This window comes from Anser cygnoides, chromosome 16, assembly GCF_040182565.1.
Source record: "Anser cygnoides isolate HZ-2024a breed goose chromosome 16, Taihu_goose_T2T_genome, whole genome shotgun sequence".
Classification (NCBI taxonomy): domain Eukaryota; kingdom Metazoa; phylum Chordata; class Aves; order Anseriformes; family Anatidae; genus Anser; species Anser cygnoides.
In genome coordinates, this window is record NC_089888.1 from 9,356,689 (window position 1) to 9,384,164 (window position 27,476).

General features: G+C 41.6%; 1 protein-coding gene across 2 annotated transcripts in view; it reads left to right on the forward strand.

Annotated features, from left to right (window-relative positions):
- The window catches only part of PREX1 (phosphatidylinositol-3,4,5-trisphosphate dependent Rac exchange factor 1), a 172,374-nt gene that overhangs the window by 70,601 nt on the left and 74,297 nt on the right, over window positions 1-27,476 (forward strand). For both annotated transcript variants that reach the window (XM_048072456.2, XM_048072455.2), the window contains exons 3-6: window positions 2,371-2,493; window positions 9,220-9,324; window positions 12,660-12,761; window positions 26,280-26,441. In XM_048072456.2, coding sequence (XP_047928413.2) covers window positions 2,371-2,493; window positions 9,220-9,324; window positions 12,660-12,761; window positions 26,280-26,441 — 492 coding nt within the window. The remainder of the gene's footprint in view (window positions 1-2,370; window positions 2,494-9,219; window positions 9,325-12,659; window positions 12,762-26,279; window positions 26,442-27,476) is intronic.

Consider the following 27,476-nt stretch of genomic DNA (forward strand, 5'->3'; position numbering starts at 1 on the left):
TTATGGCTCCCAATACTGTTTTTACGGGTTTCTCCTACAGCTGGCACTGAGCAGTGAAGTTTTCAGTAATCTTTGGCCACTGTATCCTCTTCCAGAGAGGCCATGCTGAATCCTGCGCAAGGCCCAGTACTCCAGTGACTAACAGCTGCAGCAACATCATCAATGTTGTTTCAGTTTATTTGCTGCCTTATGTGGGAATAACTATTGATATTTTAGCATCATGCTGCATTTGCAGTAGGACAATGATATCATTTTACTGATACAGCACAGTGAAGGCAGCACAACTTGATGGTGTACGCAAGCTGTCAGGCATAGATCCTTCACATGAAATTTATCAAGGGTAATTGTGTATCAGATATAAAAGCAAATGCAGCCAAAGTCTCTCTGCTGCCTTGATTTTTCAAGTGAATCCTATTACCTGTGAAATCTGCTGCAAGCAGAGCTCTCCTGACCATCACATAATTTATTAGATTACACAGATATTCCTTGGATCACAAAATACCCTCCTGAAGACTGCTCCTGAAGGAGAAAATCATCCTTGACAGGTGTTTTCCTCTTCCTTGTTCATCCTCTTTTGGCACAGCTTCTGGCACAGCCATGCAGACAGGCTAATGTGTCATCACATCACTTTCACTCATGCGATAGAACCATCATATGCTCTGCTTGAATGTGCACTGGAAGTTTTCTGGAAGCAATGAAACATTCCAAGCTCCCTGTCGTTTCTTTTCTGATGGGTTCAGAGCCCCTCAGTGCAAGTAGTGTACTGGAATCTTCAGTTTATTCAGGGCCAGAAAGGAGCAATGTGACACAAGTATACATACATGGTAGTGTAGACTACCATACTTTGATATTCCTGAAGTCAGAGGTGAGCAAAGAAAAGGAAAACGCAACACGATGTGCTCTGTGCATGCAGCCAGCTTGCAGGAGTTTGAGAAAAATGCTCTCCCTATCCTTGAATAACACAAGATACAGAGGTGTATCTGAGTACATGCACAGAAGGCTCCTTGAATTCCTTGTCATGTCTATCCCCGCAAAACCAGAGGGAGACTGGTTTTAAACCAAGAATCTGTTTTCATTCCTGTCCTTAATGATTATACTTAATTTAGAGATTATTTTTTTTTAATTACTACTGTATCACCATCCACCAGGCTGAATTAGTGTCACATCTGCTGAATAAGTTCCACTGCATAATAAAGCTCATAAAGCTGAAAAGGTTAATGTTACTGTAAGGTGCTTCGGGAACTGTTAGAAGATCTTAGGCTCCTCAGTTCCCCCACTAACTGCCAGGAAGCTGAAGGCTGGTTCTGCCAGGCTGTTGTCTTTGGGGTTCGTAGGAGTGACACCCACTCACTGTGCAAGACCTGGGAGGCAGCTTCCAATATGAAAGCTGGTTTGACTGCACAGCAAATCTTCTTTTTGCAACCGGCATGGTTAAAGCAGAGTGATGGAGAATGCTGTCGGCAATGTGTATGTTACTGCAGGCTCCAGGTTTTGGTCTGCCCAGTCAGGCTTTCCTCCAGTGGCTGTCAGTACTGATAGCAGTGTCACCATGCACCAGGGTTTCTCCTCCTGTGCAGGTAATCTCCCATCTTCTATAAATGTATTCACACTTTCTTTTCATATTTCCTGTGAAGATGATAGCCTAATAAAATTCTATATGTTTATAGCAGCTTTTTTCCTGGCAGTTTATTTCCCTTAGCATACACGTATTCAAATTCCTAGGGATCATTTAGCTGTGAGATTGCACAATCTCTTTTTAGTGCACATCTAAACTAAGGGCCCCTCTGCCACTACAAATGTCTTTTACAGTCACTGATAGTGGTGAAAGGGAACTCTAAAACTCTGCTCTTGTGGTTTGGAAATATTTTACACTATTCTGTGCTCCTATCAGTGAAATGCTAGCTCACATGTTGCAGAGATTTGGTCTCTGATGTACAGGTACATCTTTGTGAGTGCTAGCTTCATGACCCTTTCTTCTAGGAAATGCTTTATGATGTGTGGGAAGGAAAGGCAAATGACTTCCTGCTTCTATCTCTTGCAAAGTCACTTTGGTTCTTGCGATTCCATTCACCTGTTTGGTCTCATAGGAGACTTTCTGTAGACTTGAAAGGGATTGTTCACATTTATCATGCTCAGGTGCCTGGAAAGATAACCTTCATTTACAGCAGGTACATCAGTAGCAATAAAGATTTCCATAGGAGGCCAGGAATGGGGCAAATACAATGTAATTCCTTCGTTACCAGTTACTATCTGTGCTTTAGATCTTTTCACCAGTAGGTCTAGAACCACAGTATTTTGGTGCTATTAGTCTAATATACCTGAGAGTGTTTTATTAACAGCTAGCATCGGATTTCTCTTTATGTATTTCAGATCTTATTTTCTAACATCGAAGACATTCTTGGCGTTCACAAGGAGTTCCTGGCTGCTCTGGAATTTTGTTTACAACCAGAACCTCAGTCTCAGCATGAACTGGGAAATGTTTTCTTAAAATTTGTAAGTACAATGACTTAACACTATCTGAAAATGCAGTTTCCTGTCATAAGCTCCCATGCCCCTTAACTAGCCCTAATCTCTTATGGCTTGTAGCAATACTGTGACAATGTGTGTCTTGTATGAAAGTTGAAGTTAGGGTGGGAAAAAACTTGTGAATGAGGTTAGAACAATGGAAGCCACATCAAACTCAGCTAAACAACAAGGTATTTTTAGAAACTCTTTCTTTTCCCATTGAATATTTTTTTTCCTTTTTTCTCCCCCTCACACAGCTGATCACACTTATTGTTGAGAATTTATCTACTTTGGTTCCAAATATTTCAGAAAAGCAGCATGATGTCAAGTAAAAGAATATTTTTGTACTTAAATAACACTGGAAACCCATGAAGACATAAACTGAAAACAAAAGACTGTACCTCATCTACAGTAGTTAGTGTCTGCATACATGTATCATTCAGTAAATGAAATGTAACATGAGATAGCTTATCTTGCACTTGCTGAAATACAGTACGAGTTACCATATGCTACCTTTTACTATGGAATAAATGAATTCCTGATTTCTGTAGCTCAAAAATATAGAAAATTTGGCTTTTAGACTCAACAATAGCTTAAGAATGCCACAGCCACAAAATGCAAAGTAGTTGTGGTACACTCTGACAGTTCCAGGTTGTTCAAAACATTTTGACAGGTTACTTTTGTGTCATCTGACTTTATGCCTGATTGTTTTATTATTTGTTCTCTTAATACATTCATAATACAATTATGCGCGCCAGTCACATTGGTACTGCTAGGTGACCTGGAAAGCACAAACCTATAAATAGGGACCATGGAACTATGGAATTGGAAGTGAGAGAATCATGGAAGTCAGAGAACGCTGCTTCTCTCATTATAATTTGCTTCTTATTATTGCAAACTAATATGAACTTAGAGTATGCACTGATTGTGTATGCAAGATCAATTATTGCATATACCCAGTCACAAGCTGGACTCATTTAAATGCTGATTTACTGATTTACAAGTATAATAATTCAAAGCTATGGATTTTTTTGCATGCAGCTGCCCTCCTGAGATGTCTGAAAAATTAGAAAGTATATACGTAATAGCCATTTCTTCAAATTCTTATTAACTGCATTAAGCCACAGGCCAACTTCCCATCAAAATATGTTGTATTACACTTCCATAATTATAATTCATGCTTTCACAGTTCATTGGGCTTGAGTGGACAGAGGTTATACAGCCATTCTTGACTTATAGAGCTTTACCAATTATAAATTTTATTTACGTTGTGACAATTAAAATAATAGTAGAATATGTATTGAAACAGTGCTCCAAAATTGTGTCATCTGTAAGGACTGACTGTATGACTTAACTGATGTACTCAGTTAAAGACTTGAATACCTGCTAGAATCATTGCCCACCAACAAGATGTCCTGTACTAACATATTAGTACTCATTAGCAAGGGTGTCTTGAGTGATGCTGTCAGATTGTCCACTGTGTTTTGGGGTGGCACTGACTAGCCAGAAATGTTAATATCTTGTAGTTTGACTGAATTCAAGCCTGGTACGTATAGTCATTGGCAATATCTTCTTGTACATGAACATAGCATTTTGTAACTTTATTCCTGCAGAATTTAATAATTATGTAATTGAATATTCCTTATTTCTCAAACATGCAACAAAGCAGGAATTATGAAACGATAATGCATAGAGATGAGTGCTGGTAAGAATTTGTCTTGTAACAGAGGCCATTTCACTGAGATCAGTTTACGCTGTAGTCTGTGGACTGCATTGCAAATAACGTGTACATCAACCATTTCACAGTCCCTTAGGGAAGAAAACCTGTAGCTCATGCAGGTGGAAGTCAAACATCTTTCAATTCAGAATATATGGAAGAAGCTGGTCTCATCAATAATGACCCTAAGGAAGTGTAGGAATAACGTTAGAAGCTTTGTGGCACCTCAGGACTGAGCAGGGAAGAGTCAACAGCAGGTTATCGAGAAAGGAGGAAATGATCTGTCCTTGTGTTCAGACTGTGCCTAGGTTTTAGAATAGCCTCGCTGCAGGTATGTGGGAGTGAGGGATGTGGAATTTGTCCCCTCTCACAGTGCAGGCTTCCATAGTGAGTCTCCAGCAGGAGATGCTAGCAGCAATTTTGGTTCAGAGTTAGTCTTGAGTTCCTCTCTGATCAGGTTTCCAAAGCTCCATTTCCCTTATTGGGGTTGTTCTGGTGAAGCAGAAGCATTCACAGAAAAAAACAACCAAACAAACAAAACCCTCAAAACTGCACCTCAGAAACAGTTATTCCTGAAGGCATTTCCATGATGCTGAAACCATTTTTTTGAAATTGTGTACGGTATTTTGCTACCACAAGAAGCCCTTGCAGTACACTTGAGGTTTCCTGGAGAAAAAGCCAGCTGTTCTCTTCTAGTGATGCACTCCTGCAACATGGCTGAAGAATGTGTTGTGTTGTTTTGTTTTTGAGAGAGACAGAACATGTCATTATCCTGTTTACCCAAGGAAAATGTGGGTGATACTTCTTTACTTTCTTTTTTTTTCATTTTGCCTAAGGTTCTTGTATTGTAATGTGCTTTAAAAAAAAGAAGTGCTGAAAAAAATGCCCTCAGTGCTTTTTTTCCCCATTATCATCAAATCACAGTGTATCCTCAGGGAGTTTGCAGCGAGGAAATGACATAAGGCCTGTGAATCTTGAACATATCAGTGTATCTTCTATCATGATCACCTGGCAAGGTCATTCCCAGTTCAGCTTATAAAACCCATCCTTGTCAGCAGCCAGATGTTAGCATAGGTACTCTTCTCCAGAAGCTCAATGTTAAAAGTGCTCATAAATTTAGAGAAGAGTTTGAGAATGTTTGAAGCACAATTTTTTTTTTCAGACACAGAGTTTCTCAGAGGGCATTTCTTCTCTAGTTTCCTTGTATTACACACCTCTGACAGACGTTTCCAGATTCCCCATGGTGAGATCCACCAGAATAGTGTTTGGGTCCTGTTGATGAGATCTGTGTATCCTAAATTTCTTCTAATATCTATAGACTTGACTATTTTCATGGTTTACCTTGGCCTAGAATAGCCTAGCTCAACAGCAGTCCACCCATGCTCAAAAAAGGATGCCACTTTTAGTCGTAATTAAGCCTCTAGGATCATGATTGATCCATTTAGATTAATGCTAGGACATCCTCCCTGATCTCCGGCTTGGAAGGATTCAGATCTTGGGTAACACCTGAAACAAGCCAATATTGCAGTGGCTCCAAAAGAGCTATACTTTTTCACTGCAACTAATGCACATTGACTTTTGGAAGTATTTTAACAAATGATGAAATATGCTTGCTCTGTTATTCAGCTGTGAAAAGCACTTTTGTTCTGGAAGACAGACCTTGTTTGCCCTGGTGTATTCTATTTGATCAGAAGATCATGAAAAGTCCATTGTCTGATGCTAGGTACTGGAATTTTTTAAAGAGTTGTTGTTCTTTACTTTCTGTTATGGTCATATCAAACTCACTTAAATGTTAATTCAAAATTAAATCTGCTGACTGAAAAAAAAAATGTAGAACAGATCTTTAACATCAAAGAGAACGTATACACTGAACTTTGAATAATCACACCTCGTCAATATAGGCTTTCTTCTACTGGTGATGAAAACATAAGACTGCATAGCAGAAGGGCAGAGGATTGACCGGTGCTTGATTTCTTTCACTGTCATACTGGTAGAGCTTTGGTAACCTCGTAGCTATAAAATAAGCTTGTTCAAGTGAAATGTTGTCATCTCATTTTTAGGAGCAATGCTGCATGAGTGATCAGTTTTACTGTTTAAGTCATCAGGGATTTTGTTTTGTTCAGAATGAAATCTCTTTTGTTTAGGCTTTTCATGTTGACAAAACTGATTTTAGCTTGCTTTGAAAGAAGAAAATGTCATGCCTCATTAAAAATACATCCAAATAACATGATTGCAGTTTACCAAATGTCTTCCATAAATTTTCTAGCCAAAAGTATTTTCAAATTTGCACTAATTTGTGGGCTGTTCTACCAGACCCAAAATAACATATATGAAAAATAAACTATTTGTTTAAATATTTAACCAAACTAAGAATGTTATAGACTTATTTTTGTCACCAAAACCAGAAGGTCTATCTGTGTATCCAGCAGATTTGCTGAATAAGAAGGTGCCATTTTTGTGTGGTCACTTCTCTGACCATAATTGCACTTTAATATAGAGTAACTGTAGGTTCCCAATTCCTGGGCTAACATCTGTAATTATGTAACTGATAATTTCCTCACCAGGGGATGGGAGAGTCCAGGACTGAATGTCACCCAGAGAGGAAATTAAACACTTCAGACACTGAGTAATTTAAAACATAGTTGTCATATTTGTGGGTCTCATGCATGAGGGACAGATGGGAAAGACTTGATGAAAGCACTCTGGTGTGTGTATAATTATTGTACTGTTTTGAGTTCAGCAAAGGGATTTTGTCATGATCTAAATATAACCTCCCAAAACTCCAGACATTTGGAGCTGTAGTCAGAAACCTAAGCAATGACATTTTGTGTGCATTGATGCACTGGATGCTGTTGTGTTAATGGTTGCTATTTTTAGTTTCACGCATGCTGCTTGTGTGCATCCAGGGAGCTGAGGGGAGGGGAGGAAATGTAGGGGAAACTCATAAATCTGTCCTCTCTCTCTGCAACTCTCCACGTTAAGGATAAAAACAATTCTGGGTCTGTCTGCCTCTTTTCTATTGTGCTATGGATTCAATCCTGCCTTTTCCTGCGTCTGGTGGTCAGAAGCCTTTGTTTCTTTCTAGCTTCCCAGTATTAGAGCAATATGAACAGCTGTAGATGAAGGATGTCTTGAACAACTGTGTTCCAGCTCTTTGCACCGCACTTCGTGGCTGTTGTTTTATTTGCTTTGTACCATTGTTGCTGTGTTTGGAAATGCATCTTTTTATTGTCAGTTCTTCCTTTGGAGGCATGAGGAAGGGAAAATAAAAGTCACCACATTGTTAGTTAAAACAAATAAATCTAAAAGTGCTTTTCAGTGTCTGAGCATGTACATCTAACCATTGAGCATCTGACCAGAATGTCAAATGCTTCTCCTAAACTAATGTAAACACAATTTCTTTTCCATGTGACAATAGTGAAGGGAATGCCCGATGAGTGCAGCTGTGTTCCCAGGGCTTTGTGTTACTTAACTCCTTCAGCTGGCAGTAGTTTTTGGTTCGATCACTGTAAGCTCTCTTAGAGGTAGCCAGACTGCAGGTATCTCATCAGGAGCTAGCACAGGGCGCTCCACGTCTTCTGAAGAGTGCCAGGAGGCCGATCAAAACTCAGAAAATTAACTTCCAAGTTCTGGAGAGATGAGTTAGTTCAGGGAGAATATTTTCATGCTAGGATCCTAAATAGAAAGTTGATGTGAACACCACAACAAACTCCACAGGGCATTGTCTACATGGCATGATGCCCCGAGATGCTAGCTCTGCAAGGTCTTGTGCATTATCCCTAACCCAGCTAAATTGCTTTTAATATGCAAAGTAGCTTTTCTGTGTACCTCTGCATGGTACTTCACTGTGGCTTAGCTGAACCAGGAGAGAAGCTACTATTATGAGAGGCACGCGATAAATGTTGGGTGCTTTTAGCTTCTGAACCATTTAACCTGACTGAAGCCTAATGCAGCCTCTTGACCTCCTTTTATTCCAGTGAACACAATGCTGAGATCTCGTAGCATAGCTGCTAAAAGTTCAGCCCTTCCCAGCAGCCTTGAAAGGATCGACTCACCTCCTTGCCTGGTCCACTAAGGCATGGAAATAGTTGTTTCTGCTTCTTTTGTGAATCACTTCATAGTGTTTGCAGATGTTTGCTGTGGACTCTGGTAATGTTCATTATAAGAAGATGCACTGTTTTTGGCTCCGAAGATCAGTAAAGCAGAACTGGGTGCTGCCAGTTTTCCCTTGGTTCTTGACCAGGGATTTCATTCCACTACAGGTGGTGGTGGGTATGACATGATCCACTCCAATTAACTCAATCTAGTCGTAAAGCTACCTTTCTCCTCCTTTCATTTCCATGGTCGGTTGGATATTTTGTATATGTTCAATGAAATGCTTCCATTCAGAAGAGCTGTTGTGGGCAGCTGATGCATCACTTCGTGTTTCAGAACACGAAGTGAATTTGTCAATTCACTGGTGTTTTCCCCCTTGGCCCGGCAAGGCAGGGGATTTCCAGCTGGTTGCTCTACGTGCCATAGTTCCCCTCTGACATGTTCCAGTCCTTGGTTCTTCCCAGCCATCTCTGTTTCCTCTTCCTGTAGCAGTAATCAGCACAGCTCCGAAATGTCAGTCCCGCTTATGTCCCCCTTGCTCCCGCCTTTACTTTGCTCCTGTCTACTCTGCTGTAATATCTTAACACATACGTGAGTGTCCCTGAGATAGCAAAATCCATTCTTTCAGCAAAGGATAGATTATTTCAGCCATGCATTAAAAGGAAAAGTGCTGGAGAGATCTGTGCTCAAAAGCTGATGCTAATTTACAAGAGTAAGTTTGGAATTAGTGGAACACCTTTATACATTATTCACATTTGGGGAATATCATTCACTCCGTGTAAAATGCAACCCTAACGCCACTTGTGTGCACACTCCTTTGTAAAGAATTTGGTATCAGACTGAGACAATATTGTCACTTCAGTTTTATCCAAGTTAATAACTTAATATGCTTTTCCTTGCAGAAAGACAAATTCTTTGTGTACGAGGAGTACTGTAGCAACCACGAGAAAGCACTCAGACTGCTAATGGAATTGAACAAGATCCCAACAGTGAGAGCATTCCTCCTGGTAAGCACCTTCTCTAGCACTCTTGACTTACTGATCTGACTTTGTACTGTACTCATAATACCCCCTTAGTATCCCAGGAATGCGAAGCATTTTGCAGACATTATTCATTCCAGCTATGAAGCACTCAAGAAGGATGGGTATTGAAATCACTGGTGAGTTCAAGTACAGAACTAAGCACAGCTATGGTATGAGTAATTCCATTAGAAACAGGGAATATTTTTTTTAAAGAATCAACAGAAAAGTTGAGTAAAGATTGTGAAAGGACTAACGTAATAAGTCATCAGTGGGGCTGTGACTAGCTCCCAGTGGATCTGGTTCCATGCTCAGTTCTCTGACCAATTTGCCATCTGCAGACCCACCAGAAACACGTGGCCTGCTTCTGACACTATTTTCCCTGGGAGCCCAGTTGTGGGCAAGAAACGTAGGCTGGATGAATTCTTTTGGTGGTGTCATTGCTGCTTGTTTAAAAAATGGCCCAATTCCTCATCCAACCCATGATGTGTTAGTATCTATGTTGGGAAGGGAGTGTGGCCTACAGCCTTCTTTGGAGGCTGGGCTGGGAGGAGAAACAACCTGCAGACAGAGCCTTCTGCCTGAGGTTTCTTATTTCTTTTCTTTTTTTTTTTTTTAATTCCTTCCGTATTTCTCCTCCCAGCATCCACCCCAATTCTCCTTGATTTTATGTGTCTTGTTTTCCTACTCATGGATGGGAAGGCATTTGGAATGGGGATGATGCGTAGGTGAGGGACCAATTCAGCACGCTAGTTTACTGCCTTAGTGAATGCTGTGAAGAAAAAGAAAGGCTTTGCAATGGACCCTGTCTGCTCTTCTTTCTGCTCTTGTTTTTTCCTTTCTGCCAAAGGCTTGCCCTTTCCTAATAGAGTAGAGCAGAAGGAAACTCCTGCATAAATGCCTGTCACAAGCAGAGCATTCTTTTAGCCACAAAATATAGGCCTTGGAGGGAGGGGCAGGAACATGCATGCTATTGGGTACTCGGAATCTCTTTATCACGTCTGAGTTTAATGAACACCATTAAACCATTAGTTTGAGTCTCCAAATGAGCCATTCCTGTTCATGGACTCCCCTGGATGCTTCTGTTGAGGGAAAATAACGAGAAATAGGAGCAATGAAAATGAATATAAACACCATCCTTCCCAACATCCAGAGTGTTCTCTGCATTTCCACTGGATTGGCGAAAACCTCCCGTCTCTGTTGCCGGCAGCAGCTGGCAAACTAATTATGAAGCACATTAAAGATATCACACTGTCTGCTGTGGCTTGCAGCAGCACCTGAATCCAAGAGAATTTTAAAATAACAGTAACTATGGGAGGAGAGGCTGTGCTGAAGTCTTTTCTTTGTTGTGGCTGTTGTAATTTCTTCCAGGCCTTCAGTCTCCTATCCACTCCCTCCTAAAGCCGATGCTATAATGCCACCATGCAGAGAAAGCTGCATTAAAATACAAAGCTTTGCTTGTGAGTATGGATTTGGCCCGATTGCCCCCTCGCAGCTGCTGAAATGCAGAATGTGGGAATGTGTTTGAAAAATCAGTAAGTGTTAAAGGGCAGTTTTGAGCCCAGAGCTAGAGGGAGGGCTGAAAGGAGAGACGGGAAGGACTGAATCACCCGAGACTTGGAAAATTGGACAGGGAGCATTGTGAGCTGGTAGCCAACGCCACAGATCTAGAATAGCCCTGGGGAAGGGTTATTTTACAGACAAGTGTCTGTAAAAATACCACTTAGGAATAATGAGATTTATGTAGGATGTCTATGAACACTTCTTGAAGAAGAGAATTATTGAACTACAGCCAAAAACCCACTATGTTTGAGTGTGTCTGAGCCACAGCACACATTTCACAGGGGAAAATGTCATCAGTGATGCCCCAAAGCAAGCGCATCTTGGCTGAAATTGATTTAAACTTCAGCTTCTGTTGACAAGGCAGGTTTGCAACTGGGATGATTTTTGGAGCAAAGTTGTCCAGATTCATGGCCAAACATAGAAATGTAGGGCTAGGTTATCTCAGATGGATTTGAAGTCCATCTGAGTCAACTGCCTACCTCTGGCATCATGCAAAACCAGCATCTTCAGGGAAGTACGTAAAAAGCTTACAATAAGTCAATGATTGTTTATCACACAGAGATTACAAATTACTGTGAAGAAATAAAGACAGGTCAGGGACTGTAGGTTTTTCTATGCCATACTCAGTTCTTAAATTCCCCTTCCATGTCAGCCCTGAGAATTTCCATAATGTACTAAGAAATTAAACATTTCTTGTAGTGTACACAAATTTATCTGTGAAATGATTCTCCCAGAATGCCCCTCCAAAGGTGTGAGAACTTTTATGTGAGTATTGCAAGGGTTGATCAGTCACTGCATCTGTTTCTTAACCTAAAATCTGTTTGGACTTCTGTTTCTTTGGTGTATTGGTCCAATATTTCTCAAGGGTTTATATTGTCACCTTTCTTACTATGTTCAAGCAACACTGGAAGAGTAGTCACTGTCCTGGGTACAGAAATGCCCTTCACCTTTGTCTGGAAACCACAGGGCTCCAAGAATAGTTAATGTTGAAACAGTGGATTTTTTTTTTTTTGAGCATTAGAATTACTGAAATCTGGTTTCCTTAAATGTCATCGCCTCTTGCATCAGCGTTCTCCTTTTCCTTTGCCTGCACGTCCTGTAACTGCTTTGCTGGGCAAGCAGCATCATGCGCTGTGACTGGTTCAGAGCTACATTTGCAGTGTTTAGCCAGCCAGAGCGCCCATGCTGTTTGTCCAGCTGGGCTTAGACATAATGTTTTGCCAGAGAATTGGTGGATGTGATGCAGATGACTCACTTATTTCAGAGCTATATTTGATTTCCTTCAGACGCAGAGACTGGCCTAGAGTTAGTTACATGACTGCTAGTTAGTATGTTTTATTTTAGCCTTTGAGTTTTCTGGAGCAATAGTGCAAACTTTGCATAGTGGATGAAGACAAATGGCCATGTTGATTGTGGGGGTAGGTTGGATTCCTTTAGGTAACGGTGCATCTAGGTTTTGCTGATTGTCATGGTATTATGACATTTTCTTTGAGTCACCAGCTATATAATATTCCTTTGAGAAGAGACCTTTCTATACAGCCACTGTAATCCCCAGTGATTTTTCTTCTGCTGATTCGCAGAGAGTCAGGCTTAACTTGATGGCCATATTTCAGTGGTGAATGAAGTCTCATTTCCTTTATCTTAGGAGTGGCAAAGTTCTTTGTGACCATAATATGTATTATAGAAACAGAAAATCGTGTCAAAGAGCATGTGAAAGTGTTGTGTCTGGGTTAACATTTGTTTCCTTTTTTTGATTATAGAGTTGCATGCTTTTGGGAGGCAGAAAGACAACAGACATTCCACTGGAGGGTTATCTGCTGACGCCAATTCAGCGAATTTGCAAATATCCACTTCTGCTTAAGGTAAACCAACAAAAGAATTTCTCTAGCTAGTTGTTTTACTGTTGGAGTGATTTTTGCAACTTTTTAGCCATGGCTTTTGCTGTCACTACTACCTGCCTGGCATGTACTTCCAAAAGCTGAATCCTCTCTGCAAAACATGGCTTTTTGTGGGTACAGTCAAAAAGCTGGCTGATACTGCCAGGCTGTTAAAGTTGTAATGGTGTGAGTAGAGCAGAGAGGGTGACTTACTGTCTAGCTAATGTCTTTTGACTTCAGATCTCTTCTGATGTTTGTTAAGACTTGAGTGCTGTTTTAGCCACTTCCTGGAAAGCTGTGTTCAAACAGAATTGTATCAGTATTCTGAGGAACTCTACGGCTCTGGGGACTGGAAACAGGAGACATCTTTCATTGCTAGGTCTCTAGTTTGAGTGTGTTCAGGTCAGTAATGATCAAAATTCTTTATCATCTGACAGCTGTTTGGCGGCTTGTTTGAGACCTGTTTGGTTGTCTCAGACAAGTTCCCAATGGACAGGTGTCGTTGCAGAAATGACTACTGCAATTGGCACTAATTGGCCCCCTTGCTAGCAGTCTTAGTGTAGGAGCTGAAGAGTGGGAGACCTACAGAGAACTAATTTGCCTCTCACCCTCCAGGTCAGGGCTGGGTCACGCGCCTGGTGGGGAAAAGGAAAAGGAGAAAGCAGTTTCTGGGAGAGCTTGCAACACCAGTGGCCTTGCAGTTACTCTGTGGCTAAAAGCCATGAATTTTCAGGGGTGTCATTCTTAGAGTGACATTATATTTACTAAGATAAACTTAATTAATAAAAAAATATAAGAAGCAACTACCTTTTATCTCAGAAGAAAGGTCCCTTAATTGTGGAAGAAAATAATTCTGTGATGAGCTAGTGTTCTTTGTCACAGGCTGACCATGTGAATCAAGTGTATGTTGTGTAAAATTATTGCAGTGCTGTGTCTGTAAATTCAGATTGAATAAGGGCTTTCATAGGTACAAGTTGGTTAGCTCAATACTGATGTATTTCCTTTTATTAGAGTTCTGTTTCACCTTCTGAATATTTAAATTATTTCTCTCCATCCAACTGGAGCTTTCAAGAGGTAGATTTTCAAAATATGTCCTTCCTACAGGTGGAATCAATTTTTTGGTCTATACAGCACAAACCCATCTTACAGCAGGTGTTCATGCACCATGTCTTGTGGACCTGTTACTGGGATTTACTTGTATATGGCCAGTTTATCAGTCCAGTCAATCCATTGGAGTGCAGATTCCTCTTATGGTTTTAAATAACCGGATGTGCTTTCTTTGTTTCCTTTCCCCTACTGTTAGGCACATAGAAGAAGCTGATGTGTGGGACTGCTACAGGCATTTCTGCCAGAGTATTAATAATAATCAAGACGGGGCAAAGGTGTCTAGATCAAGGAAGCACATGAGTGGCTCCAGCTCTGATTTATCTTCAGAGAAGTCTGGTTATATAGGGATAATTGACAACGTAATGATGCCTCAGCTTAAGACCAGTGTATTTGTTTATTTGGGGTTAGTATGGAGAGAATTTGGTAGCTGTTCAGTCTGTGGATCTGTTCGATGACTGTGAGCAACATTGTGCACAAAAAGAGAGCTCCTGCAGCATCTGATACGGTGACTGGAAGGGGGGATGTGCAGACCTTGAGATGTGCATTCCTGACCTAGTATTTTGGTAGTGTGTTTTCTCATTTTCAATATGAGGTGTGTTCAGTGATTGTTATCTACCGGTGTGTTCAAGATGTGAAAATATGAGATTGTCTTGGTTCCTTACAGAGATCCCTTTCTTATTTTCTAAGAATCTTCAGTCAGAGGAAACAGCGTCTGTATTCTTACTTTTGAACCGATCTCTGCATTTGTGCTGCTACTGAAAGACGAAGTGTTAACTTCCTGCAGATTTCCTGTCACAGTTACCCTTTGTATGAATGGAGTTGTTAGGTACAGAGCCGGTGGGCCAGGTTCCTTCATCTCGTTACTGATTCCATGCTGGAGATATCTTCATCAAGCCAGAATGGTCAAAATCTGCTGTACCTTTGCTACATTCATCTTTAGTGATCTTTAAGCAGTTTTATCTCAGTACTTCTCAATCTTTTTGAACCAGAATATCACTGTTAACATGCTGCGTTTCTCATGTTCTGCTCTGTGACCTTTTTGATAAGCTGAAGCCAATGCGGTTTGCTGCACTGGCTCTGACCACCAGTCATCTCCGAAGCACAGCTTGGGGATCTCAGCTCTGAGCCATGCACATAGCTGGTTTAGGGAACTCCCTACATCCCCAACTGAGTGCCTCTTTTTCTCTTTTTAATATGAAATTGTTGCTGAATCACCTGTTGCTAACGAGACTTGCTTAATTTCTAAGCTTTTTTGGAAAATGTGTTTGAGTCGTAGATCTCTATCAGTTTGGATAATCTGACTTTTTATCTACAGACAGAAGCTTGACTTGCAAATCAAAATCTCTATTCTGTTTTAAAAGCCCATCAAAATATTAGAATGTCAGAAACTGCCAATATTACAGAAATTCCTGAAATTTCAGGGATTTTACTCAGAAATGAATGAGAGATGCTCTGTCACTCAAATGCCAGAGGAGATGCACACTTTTGATTACAAGGTAGTATTATTGTTGCAGTGACTTTTTGGTATTCTTCAACTTAAACTTTCCTATTCCTCTGTACCATTATAGGACAAATCTTTCAGAAAGTGTGAGGTTCTGTGTCAGTGATTGGAAGAGCTATCAATGAAACGGTTTCTCTTGCTCTTTAAGAATTTGCTTTGCAAAGAGGGAGTGATCAAAAGCCTAAAATAAGTTTCTCTGAACTGTGGTGTTTCCAAGTACAATGGCAACTGAAGGCATTGTGCTCTGGGGAACAAATGTTGGCCTGTGGAAATAAGGTGTGTTGTTTTTACTTTCTCACATGTACACAGTTGCGTATGTCAAAAAGCCAGCGAGTACAAACCTCATTTCTTTGAAAGCCAAAAATACCACCAGGAAGGCTAAGACTCAGCAGCGTTTCTTCACTTCCAGCCACAGTAGGGTAGAATGAAGGTAAATTTGTCTTTGATGCCAACACTGTGCCTGCCTTGTGGGATGGGGGCACGAGTGTTTGGATCTGTTGCTGTTCTCTCAGAACCACACACATGTGTAGAGCAAAGAGCCACGAAGGGAGTGAACAGGGAGAGCTGCAATGATGGGTCTTGTAATCTGCATTCCATTTTTCTAGGGATTTCTTTGTGTATACAGGCTGATATAAATCACACAGTTTGCTACTTGAAATTTCCTGGACAGGACATAAAAATTTCAAGTAAAAGCTGAAGGGAATTTAGTTTCTGTTAAGCAACAAATCTGCCTCAGTCAGTGAGGCTATGCCATTACTAGGGGGTGTTCAGCTCTGGCAATGTGTGTGATCATTAGAAATCTAACTGATGCTGATTCTCAAACTAGTGAGTTCATGGTCAATGAACTGTGTCCCATTCCACACTTGTCTGATGCTTGCTGGCACAAAATTACCACCGTGGACACAAATGTTTCAGACATCAAGAAAGCTAAGAGAAGGGGAGGGCTGATTTCTGTTAGTGCTGACCAAGAAAATGCAACTTGCCAATCAAAAAAAAAAATTAGATTTAAAAATAACACAACCCTCAAATTAAGCATTTGTTCTCCCCTTGCCACTGAACTGCAGTTATTGCTCCTGAAATAGCAGTTTTGTATTCATGGGAATTGGATCTTATTTTATCTAATTCCCAGGGCAAACAGATACTCTGTATTCCAGCTGATTAGAAAAATCATAGTGTTATCCTACTTTTCTATTTTTGTTTTTAATAAGAATTTGTGAACATGCAGATTTTCTGATAACTTTGAAATGACCTTCTTATAGTATAATCATTTAGGATAGCTAAGTAGTTAGGTTTGATAAAGATAATATGAACATAGTAACTCAGACTTATATGTTTGAAAGCCAGCCATAAATAGTAGGGAAAGGCACTTTTAAAACGTGATAACTATTTTTGCTTAATTCCATATGTGAGTGTTGTTATTCCAGAATAATAGCATCTCACATTAAGTTGATTTGGGTTACTTAATTAGGAATAGCATACTGGAATATCTCTAAGTGCAGATACACCTTAAAAAAATCTTATCAGTAATTTCCAGTGTAAAGTATGACATCCTGTAATTGATCTTACATTTTCTCATCCTGTGACCAAACTTTTTTTTTAACAAAAAAATTAAGGAGACAGAATGATCATTCAGGTGATGGTGATTGATAAAGCTCATTTTTTTTGCAGTTTCTTTTTCTGTGCACCAAACATAGCAACTTTGGAGTGTCTGACTAAACAGTTTTTAAATTTTGGTTGCTTTCCTTGGAAGTCTAGTTTGCAAGCCTTATGTTTGGTTTGAAGCGTGGGACTCAGACCTCACCATGGTGTTTCACAATCTCTGTGCAAACAGCAGAAATGATAATATTTTTTCCCTAGTACACTTTTTGTCTGCTTCAGGCAGCATGAGAAGAGAATTAGCACAAACTTTTTGGTCAGTAAGTTAGTTTTATCCCCAGTCCAAACCCTCCCTGATGTATCTATCTCCCACTTCTTTCCCTTGCTGTCACACTTCAGCAGAGGATTTGAAGTCCATTTGGGTGTGTTGGAGCTCTGAATGTTTGTTAGTGATGAGATGCATTATAAATTTTCCTTAAAAGCGAGAAAAGAGTCTTTGAGTAGGTTTGAACAAAATGGAGCTGTGCTTGCTGTGATGGGCCTTATGAGTTGGTAAGCAGCAAAGACAAACAGATGGACAGAACTTGAGAGCATATACAGTGCGAGTGACTTAAAACTTCATTTTGGATGTGTACACTGGAGAGCTTGCTGAGTAAATATTTCTAGCAGAACGTCTTGGATTAAGGCAGCTCTGTCTCACTGATAATAATTGTATGACTCTGTATTAATTAGCGGTAACTATACGTCTTAGGAGTAGAAGCAGCTGTTGTGTAAACCAATCTCTGAACAAAAATAGCCTTTTCCCCCTAATAAAGAGCATTTATGTCAGCAAGAAGAAAACCCTAGGGGAAGAGTGATCATGAGTTAATCACACCACTGGGGGTAGGGATTAGGAACAGTCATTTCTGTCTCCTTCCTCCCAACACGCGAGGAATGTGAAGCACATGATGGCCGCACCCCTACAGGCTCCTGATAGCCCAGTGCATGTCACAGAGGTTGTTTCTTACTTGATGTCTGTTCTCTTAAGGAATTGCTAAGTCTCCAGCCAGAAATGCACATTACACCTCTGATACTTTAAAAATATCTCATAATACATGCAACTCTATGGAGGATTTAGGGCAGTAATTATGTATTGCTTCATGTGACGGAAGACTCATTGGCCCTAAGAGGAAAAGAAAATCCTGGAGGAGAAAGCCGAGCATCCGGGCTCAGAGCCCTCTTGTAGGGGAGAGCCCAGCAGTGAGGTGTACACAGGTCTGAACAAATGCAGTGAAAGGCAGGGATGGGAAGCCAGTGCTGGGGACACAGAACAGAATGAAGAAAACTCCCTCATTCCCCTCTTCTCCTTCTGCATTCCTCTCAGTGATGTTTAAGGAACAAAACCTTCTAATTAGCCCTAATTGAGTACATTTAATCTTCGGGGCTTTGCTCCCCCCTCAATCCTCAGAAGAGTGATGTTGCTCTTAGATTCATAATATTGCCTGGTTAAAATCCAACTCTTCGTAGCATAATGTTACAGCATTAAAAATTATATATACACCCTACAGAGTTGTAAGGAATTCTACCAATTTATAAATCATACTCTGTCTTCAATGCTTTCTATATATAATCACAAATAACTGCTAATATATATAAAACACGTTTTTGTTTCACTTTAATTTTTAAGCGTATGTTGAAGATTTGATGGCACATCTAATGTAATCAGTTTTAGTGATTTATTGCTGTCTAGTCTTTACCTTGCAGAGGCAGTGACATAAATTATAAATTTAAAAAACATACAGGATAAAAACTGCTGTGATTGATGGGTACACAGAGCCTGGTGTAGCATCTATTTTCTGGTTAGTTATAGTAGAAAATTTATTTTAATGCATGTAAACTGAAAAACACAAATATAAAACTTCTAGCTACATTTATCTTTGCAGAAAGGTGTTGTGTTTTTATGCATGTTGTGTTTTTGTTGTTGTTATTGGTGGTGTTTTTTTACCCTTTAAAACACAATTTGGAACTGAACTGTTTATTACCGTGACTTTTTGAAATGATAAGAAATATGGTGTCTTTATCTCTGTAATCCTGAGATGTTCACTAAATTACCAACGGATGTATCTCTGAAACCATGTTTTATGCATGCACTGGTTTGTAGTGCAGAGTGACACAGCCTGGCGAGCAATGATTTGCAGTGTTAACAGTCATTGCACAAAATTCGTGTTAAAGCCATGCGTGAGTGTCCTCAAAAGTATGAAGACAGAAAGAGTTTTTTAAAATATAGAGACTTACAGAGATTAAATTTCAACTGCTAAACATGTTCAGGTGCCATTTTTAAGCACACCATCATCTTTGTGTGGCAGGGAGGACATGTGAAAGGATGACACAGGCTTCTTTTTAAAAAAAAGATCAGTTAAGCAGAATAACATCCTTTCTGCTAGGAAGTATTAAAAGTGTGTTTACATTTGAAAAACCTCTAGTTTCCTCTGCCTGCCTGCATCGTTCGCTCAGCATCCCTCCTGCTACCTTTTTGCATTTGCCTGTGCAATGTTCATGTTGCTGAGGTCTCTCCTCAGAGTTTTTTTGTTTCTTTTTTTGGGCGTCAAGCACAATTAGTAAATAGACAAATGCATGAACAGCTGATGTGTCTTATTTCTTATGTGATTTAGTTTTTATATTTAGATTCTATCATGTTTGGAACTCTTTTAGCCTTCAGCTATTTAAAGCTGTATCTGATACTGAAATGCTTCAGTTGGAAATCCTTTCACTACATTGCATAATTGAAGATTGACATTTCTTTGTAGAGTGCTCTCTCTCTTTTTGGTACAGTTAATAAGTGAAGTAAGGCAACATTTAAGTCTCTAGCAGGGCCTTTTCCTTCATAGTTATTTCGTGATTGTTAGACTATTTGGATGGAACTAAAAAGCCAAATAATCTCTTAGAATCCAAATGCAAGAGCTTTACCTATGTATCTGTTACTTTTACACTGTTTCTTCTAAGGATAAGTTGACGAATTGTAGCTTCCAATTTCACCTTTGTGAATTTCCCAAATACACCTTTGTGAATCAGTTTCAAAGTGCAATTTGTTATCCAGGGATCCGATCCTGCTCATGTGGAAGCATGTGAAATTGTTGCATAGGTTCATCTACGCATAGGGGCTGAAGTAAGCTGGTTAATACTCAAGGATCACCTCGTCCAAGCTGAAGAGCGATGCATCCCTACAAAGAGGAAATCATGCAAAAGTGCAAGGATGCCTGCATGGATGAACAAGGAGCTCCTGGCCAAACTCAGGCACAAAAAAGAAACACAGGATGGAAGCAGGGACAGGTAACCTGAGAGGAATATGAAGACACTGTCTGAGCAGCCAGGGATCAAGTTAGGAAAGCTAAAGCCCAGATACATCAAGGGCAACAAGAAGGGTTTCTACAACGATGTCAGTGATAAAAGGAAGACTAGGAAAAATGTGAGCCCTCTCCTAAAGGAAACAGGAGACCTGGTTACCCAGGATATGGAGAAGGCTGAGGTACTCAGTGACTTTTTTGCTTCAGCCCTTACCAGCAAGTGCTCTAACCGTATCACCCAGGAGGCAGAAGGCAAAGACAGGGACTGGGAGAATGAAGAAGGAGATCAGGTGCAAGAGCATCTAAGGAACCTGAAGGAACACAAGTTCATGGATCCTGATGAGATGCATCCAAAGGTCCTGAGGGAACTGGTAGATGAACTTTCTAAGACACTATCCATCACATTTGGGAAGTCATGGCAGTCTGAAGTTCACACTTGCTGGAAAAGAGGAAACACCACCCCAATTTTTAAAAAGGGAAGAAAAGAAGACTCAGGGAACTACAGGCCAGTCATTCTCACCTCTGTGCCTGGCAAGATCCTCGAGCAGATCCTCCTGGAAACTATCAGGTCAGGGGAGATGATTTTCCCCCTCTGCTCTCGTGAAATCCCACCTGCAGTGCTGCATTCAGCTCTGGAGCCACCAGCATAAGAGCATGTAGATCTGTTGGAGTGGGTCCAGAGGAGGGCCACAAGGGTGATCAGGGGGCTGGAGCACCTCTGCTGTGAAGAGAGGCTGAGAGACCTGGGGAAGTTCAGCCTGGAGAACAGAAGGCTTCAGGGAGACCTTATAGGAGCTTTCCAGAACTTAAAGGGGGCCTACAGGAAAGATGAGGAGGGACTCTATGAGGGGCTGTGGTGACAGGACTGAAGTTTTAAATGAAAATAGGGTAGGTTTGGGTAGATAGGTAGATTACCTATCCTTCCTTTCTGCATGCTGTTTAGAGGGACACTACAGCTGGCTGTGGATGTCTGAGTGCTGTTACTCCCCTCGTAAAATCAGTTGGGCTCTGTGTATAGGTGCTGTGAGTGGCACAACCTCAAACCTGGCAGCTATGAAAAAGCTGTGCAATAAAAGGAGAATGCTGTGCTGAGAGGAGACAGTTCCCATTTTGATCTGTGTTCATTAAAGAACAGTTCTTTTTTTCAAGCTTATAATACAGAATATGTTTGCAACTTTTTTTTTTTCGAGAGGAAGAGAGAAGTCAGAGGATAACGCTGAAGATTAGAAAGGCTGTGAAAAATACCAGCTTTTCTGTTCTCAACTGCTGGTTAGTCTGAAGGATTAACAACTTTGTAGCTAGAAAGTAGATATTTTATGAATTAGTTTAAGACAGTCTTCGCAAGGAATAGATTTCTGCAAGTGGTGGCAACCTCATGTCCTAGGCCTAGTGGTGCATAAGTTGCAATACATGAAGTCCTTCCAGACAGCAGTATAGACGAGCTGTATGGAAGACAGGGCCGTCATACCCAAGGTTTGCCATCTGGTCTCTCTCTCAGCTGCCTTTCAACATGTTGGCAAATGCTCTCATAGTTTACACATCATAAATCTGTCACTAAAGTAAATAAGCACCCAGAGCTCCCTGGCCGTGTTTCAGAAGTGCCAGGCTCTGCTCTTTCAGGGGCTGTCAGTGGCAGAGCAGCAGGGCTCTTCCTTGCCTGGCTTACGACTGAGTCGTGGTGGGACAAGCGAGGCACCTGCCCCAACGGAGTGCCACTGCTCTGACTGTTTCAGCTGCTGCTGCTGTTGAGGCAGATGAGTGCCCAGCCAGCACTCCTCTCCCTGCCTTTTCCAGCCTCCTCTCCTGCTCCTTGGTCAGCACTGCAGGCAGCTAGCTGGGGGCGGGGGGGAAGGTGCTGTGGTGCCATTTTCTGCCCTTCCTTCTTTGGCAAGACAGAGCATCACCCAAAGTCAGGAGACTGGGGGGTAGGTATAGGGGAAAGGGAGAATGAGAAAAGACTCAGGAGTGTCAAAGAGCTTCATTTTCCTCACAATAGCAGCCACTGCAGAAAATGCTGGGGGCCAGAAAGTAGGCACCTGCTCCCATATCTTCCCTGCTTTCAGGCAGGAGGAGGCACAGAGCAGCTGGGGGGTATTCTGCAGAGTATGAGGACACAATAGGGGAGGGGGGTGTCTGGGGCATCAAAGCAGGCTACTGTGCTGCTGGAGCCAGGGAGATGGATGTGTGCCACAGGCTGTCTCCCTTTGCTTACAAGCAAAGATTTTAACGACAGTCATGTAGCAAAAATTGTTCTCTGTTTTGGAAACAGAGGCTGGTGTCACCAAGGTGCAACCCCTCTCTTCTCCTTACTTGCCCTGGCTGTGCTTTGAACAAAAGTGGGGTGAGAAATTCCCCAGGGAATTAAATTTGTGATAGTGACTGACAGTTGTAGCAGGCAGCTTCCCTTTCTTCTTCATGTGTTGCTCTGTAAATCATCCAGGAGTTACAATCATTAACTCCTCTCTTAGTGGGATTCCCAGTTGTCAGCACATGACCATCTCCTCCATCGTCATTCAGCAATTGTCAATCACTGTCGGTAATTTTGAGGAAGGAGAAACTGCAGCTGTGAATAAATTCTCAAAATACCAAGTCTATCCAAAGAATTGAATAGTCGCATTTTACTGGACAAACACAGACATTCCCCCCCATTCATTTGGACCTTTCTGTGTCCAGGATCTGTCTGGGTAGGAATGAGGGTACCTCCCATTGTGTTGTCTGGATTCTCACGAGACCTGTCTTTTTTGTTATTTAAAGGTGTCTGAGTAGCCGAGTAGTTTCATCTCAAGGTGCAGACTTGAGTTTAGAACATTCTGCAAACTGAGAAGTTAATATAGACAATATTCTGCACCTCACAGTCCCAATTATTTATTCTGCAGACATTCATGCTAGTAGAAAAGTACAGCGAGGTATGCACAAACCTGTCACCCACTAAATGAGACTTCTGTCTGGAGAACTTTGTAGAGCTGATGTATGAATCAACACTAGGACAGAGAAAGCTCCTTGATTTAGCAGCCCAGTGTCTGGATTGGCTAAGTGGTTGGATTAGCAGCTATTGGAGTTACCATAAAGTAATGCAAGCTTCAGCAGGACTTAAGCTTCAGCTCACATCCCTCCCCTGTCTCACAGGCTATGTACCTTCACCCTAGAAGAGCCAGTTAAGTTGATCTAGAGGGCGTGTGAGGACACAAGCCAGTTTAGGAGCAGAGTTTGTATTGCAGTTGCGCTACCAATTTAGGGGAGGTGAGCCCCAGCCATACTCAGGATCATACCTGCAATCAGAGTATGTCAGTGTCAAGCAAGACAGCATGGCACAAAGATCTTTAGTGCCAATATGGCAAAAAACAGTGGGGTGAGGAGACGCTTGCTTAGGTTAACATGACAACATGGAGAAGCCAAAGACAAATCAGACCATAGAATAAACTTTGTCGGAGCCCATGACAAGCATTTGGGAATTGTAATCTCTAATCTTGGCTGAATACCACCTGGAACAGTTCGGCTGTCTTTGCCCTTAGCTGTGGGAGCTCTGGGCTGAGGCAGTTCAGCTCTGTTCAGACCACACTGCTGTGCAGGCACCATTTCAAACTCTTTTTTCTCTCTCATGCAAAATGATGCAATTCAGCAGCAGTTTGCCATTTAGTCATGGGACTTTAAAACAACCAAATAACATGTTGAGGCAAAACATAACATAGGGAGAAAGAGAAATATTCCCGGCAACCTAAAAATGTGGGTGTTAAACACGGTATTATGTATCAAGAGGGAACTACTAGCCTTAGTTAAGGTTTCGTTAATGCATTTTTATCCAATTGTGGCTGACTATAAAATAGCATTGGTCTAAAAAAATGATTAATACTGAGTTGACAGTGGTTGCCCCTTTTGCCAAACTCTGGTAAATGTTGTCAGGTCCCAAGTTTTCCTCCTGTTGTTCTTCAGTGGGCAGTGTTTATGGGATATTGTGTATTGAATCAAGTGAAGCAGTCTCTTATGAACTCCTTCAGAGCAGGCAAGCTGTTCATCTCTGTTACTCTCTCCAGTCAAAATACATGCCCCAGCCTCCTAGAGGTGAGGAGGAGTCCTTGCTAAACTCCTGCTGCTCTCTTGGCACCTCTCTTTCTCATGCCATCATGTTTGCCTTTGGGGGAGCCCTCTCTACTTGCGACGTGCCTGTCTTGGAGGTAAAAGCACTGAGAACTAGAAAGTCTTGGTTCTGCAAGTGGCTTGCTCTTGGACAATTTACTCTTGTGTTTGTTTTCTCCTTGATAAAATGAGCATTGTACATCCCTGACGCACATACACACAAAAACAAACATGGGACTCCTGTGGTTAGTGAATTTCCCTGTGATTTCTGGACATGCAGACTGACTGCCCAGAGCTGTAGGCACTTAACTGAGTGTGGTGATTGATCTTGGCTGGCTTCTGTCTGTCCATCCAGCAGCTCCCTAACTCCCCTCCTCAACATGACTGGGGGAAGGGGGTTTGCCCTTTCTTAAGCATGTTTAGAATAAAATAGAATAGTTCAGTTGGAAAGGGTATTCAAAAAACTTCTAGTCCAACTGCCTGACCTCTTCAGGGCTAGCTAAAAACTGAAGCATGTTATTAAAGGCATTATCCAAACACCTCTTGAACACTGACAGGCATGGGGCAACAACCACCTCGCTAGGAAGCCTGTTCCAGTGTTTGACCACCCTCATGGTAAAGAAATGCTTTCTAATACCTAGTCTGAGCCACCCCAGGTGCAGCTTTGTGCCGTTTCCACATGTCCTATCATTGGTGACCAGGGAGCAGAGACCAGCACCCCTTGGCTTCCCCTCCTCAAGAAGTTGCAGAGAGCAGTGAGCTCACCTCTCAGTTTCTTTTCTCCAGGTTAGACAACTCAAGTGCCCTCAGGCTCTCTCACAGGACATGCCTTCCAGCTCTGTTACCCAGCTCTGGGTGCTTTCAAGGATCTTAACATCCTTTTTATACTGTGGAGCCCAGAACTGCGCACAATATCGAAGCGAGGCCGTGCTGACAAGAAATAGGGCGGGAAAACCTCCCTGGCTGGCCGTGCTGTGTTTAACACACCCCAAAATGTGGTTTGCCCTCTTGGCTGCCAGGGTAGGCCTCTGGCTTGATCGCTGCTGACCCTCATGGGACAGAGCTGTGAGTGGGACCGGCGGTGCCGGGCCGGAGGCAGCCCCTCGCCTCCGCTCATGGAAGACACCTGTACTCTGAGGAATCTAGGTTAGGGGTGGCATCACATTGGGATCCTGCCATAGTCAGGGGAAAGAGGCTTGTCATGAGGGCCGTTCCGGCTTTAGGTGAATCTGCCTTGCACACTGGTAGCATTTCTCTGCTGTTTGTAGATCTAAACAACCTAGGTCCTGAAGCTTGACGTGCGTTGGGATTAGCCTACGCCTGACCATCTGTGTAAGTACTGTGTATGGCATATACAGCCTTAGCATTGTTCCCGTAAGGCCATTCCTTACACAAAACCCAGCTTCCATAGCTCTGGTTGTTCTTAAAGAGACCTGCCATGGGCAGAGTCTTCATCAGATCGTGATGGAGCCCAGCGCAGCTTCAGTGAAACGTTGGATGTGTATCACTGGGAATGGTATAGGATGAAGACCACGGCTAAGTCAACAGGCCAGTGGATGTCTTTGACGTGGACGGTGTTTTTTTATGTAATAATTTATTTTAATTTATTTGGCCTTGGGTCATGCTAGAAGCAAATGTACTTGATACAGCAAAACGTGTGGCTTGAACTCTTTTAATTTGATACATTTAACATAAGTAATTCCTTAACTTATTTAACAGCATTCATATGAAGCAGCAACCCTGTACACATGAAGAGCAGGGAACAGTATCTACAGTAACATACCCGCAAATTTCCTTTAGTTCTGCTGCATTATTGTCATTTTCCTACAGGACTGCACTTTCACTGCTGTTTGCTTTCCACATGCAACTTCTAGATTTTTTATTTTTTATTTTTTTCTGAAGGAATTGGCTAAGAGGACTCCCTCCAAGCATCCTGATCACCCAGCTGTCCAGAATGCATTGCAGGCAATGAAGACGGTCTGCACAAATATCAACGAGACCAAGAGACAGATGGAGAAACTGGAAGCCCTTGAACAGTTGCAGTCCCACATTGAAGGATGGGAGGTATGGTGCAGGATTAGCAAGCCCTCTGGAGACAATTCTCTGCATGGTTTTGTGGGCTGAAGTTTGGTGGTTCATAATGTGTACAGGGATTTCTGATGTATAAATGTACTAAAAGGTGTGGGTGGCATCACTTTGACAGGTTTAGAATTCAGTGTTTATTTTGGGGAGTGCAGGCTACTGCTAAATTGTAGCAGAAGAAACAGATCATGAAATAAAGAAAGGTACTAGAGCTGGAAAGGACTAAAATTTCAAATGGTCAGGTTTCATTTGAAGGACAAAACTAGAAGATGAAATCAGGAGTGGTTTAAATAACACAAGCTTCTGTTTTCGTTCCTACGAGCCTTTCGTTTTTGTGGGAGCTTTGAAAGTTGGCTTCCTACAGATTTCCTGTATAAAAGATAAAGGTTCAGTTAGAAAGCAACTAGTATATTTGTATTTACTCCAGTTAAGTTTTTCATAGATGTGTTCATAGGGATGTGTTTATCAGTAGGTGTATCTGTATAGGTGGAAGCACGTACTCTGGAAGAGAGAAAAATAAGAGAGGAAGGTAGCTGAGATGTGAAGCTTGGGGACAGAGGAAATCTGAAAGAAGAGCCACCCGGGAGAAATACTGGGAAGTTGGGATGGTGCACAAAAGGGTTGGCAGCTTATCTTGTGATGACTTTAGTTGAGGCCCTTGAGTCAGTGCAGTTGGAAGCCTCTGGGAGGTGCACCACAGGGAGTCAGCGGTGTTAAATGGTCTCATAAAGACATTGGTGTCGGCATGTAGCAAGACTGACTTTTAAAATATTGATGCTGATCATTGCCAGCTGAGGACATCTTTTTAGAGGTCATATAAACTTCCTCATGTTTGGAGTCTTGGGTGCTCTCCACAAATCTTTTTTGGGTTGTTTTTTCTGTCTTTCGTGTATATTTTAAACCTTGCTCATTTTTTCCCCTCAAGGATGTTCTTGGCATCCAGCTAAAGACACGAGAGTAACCCAGATATCCAGCTGTGTATTTATTTTTTGGATAGCAAGCTCAACAAACAAAAAA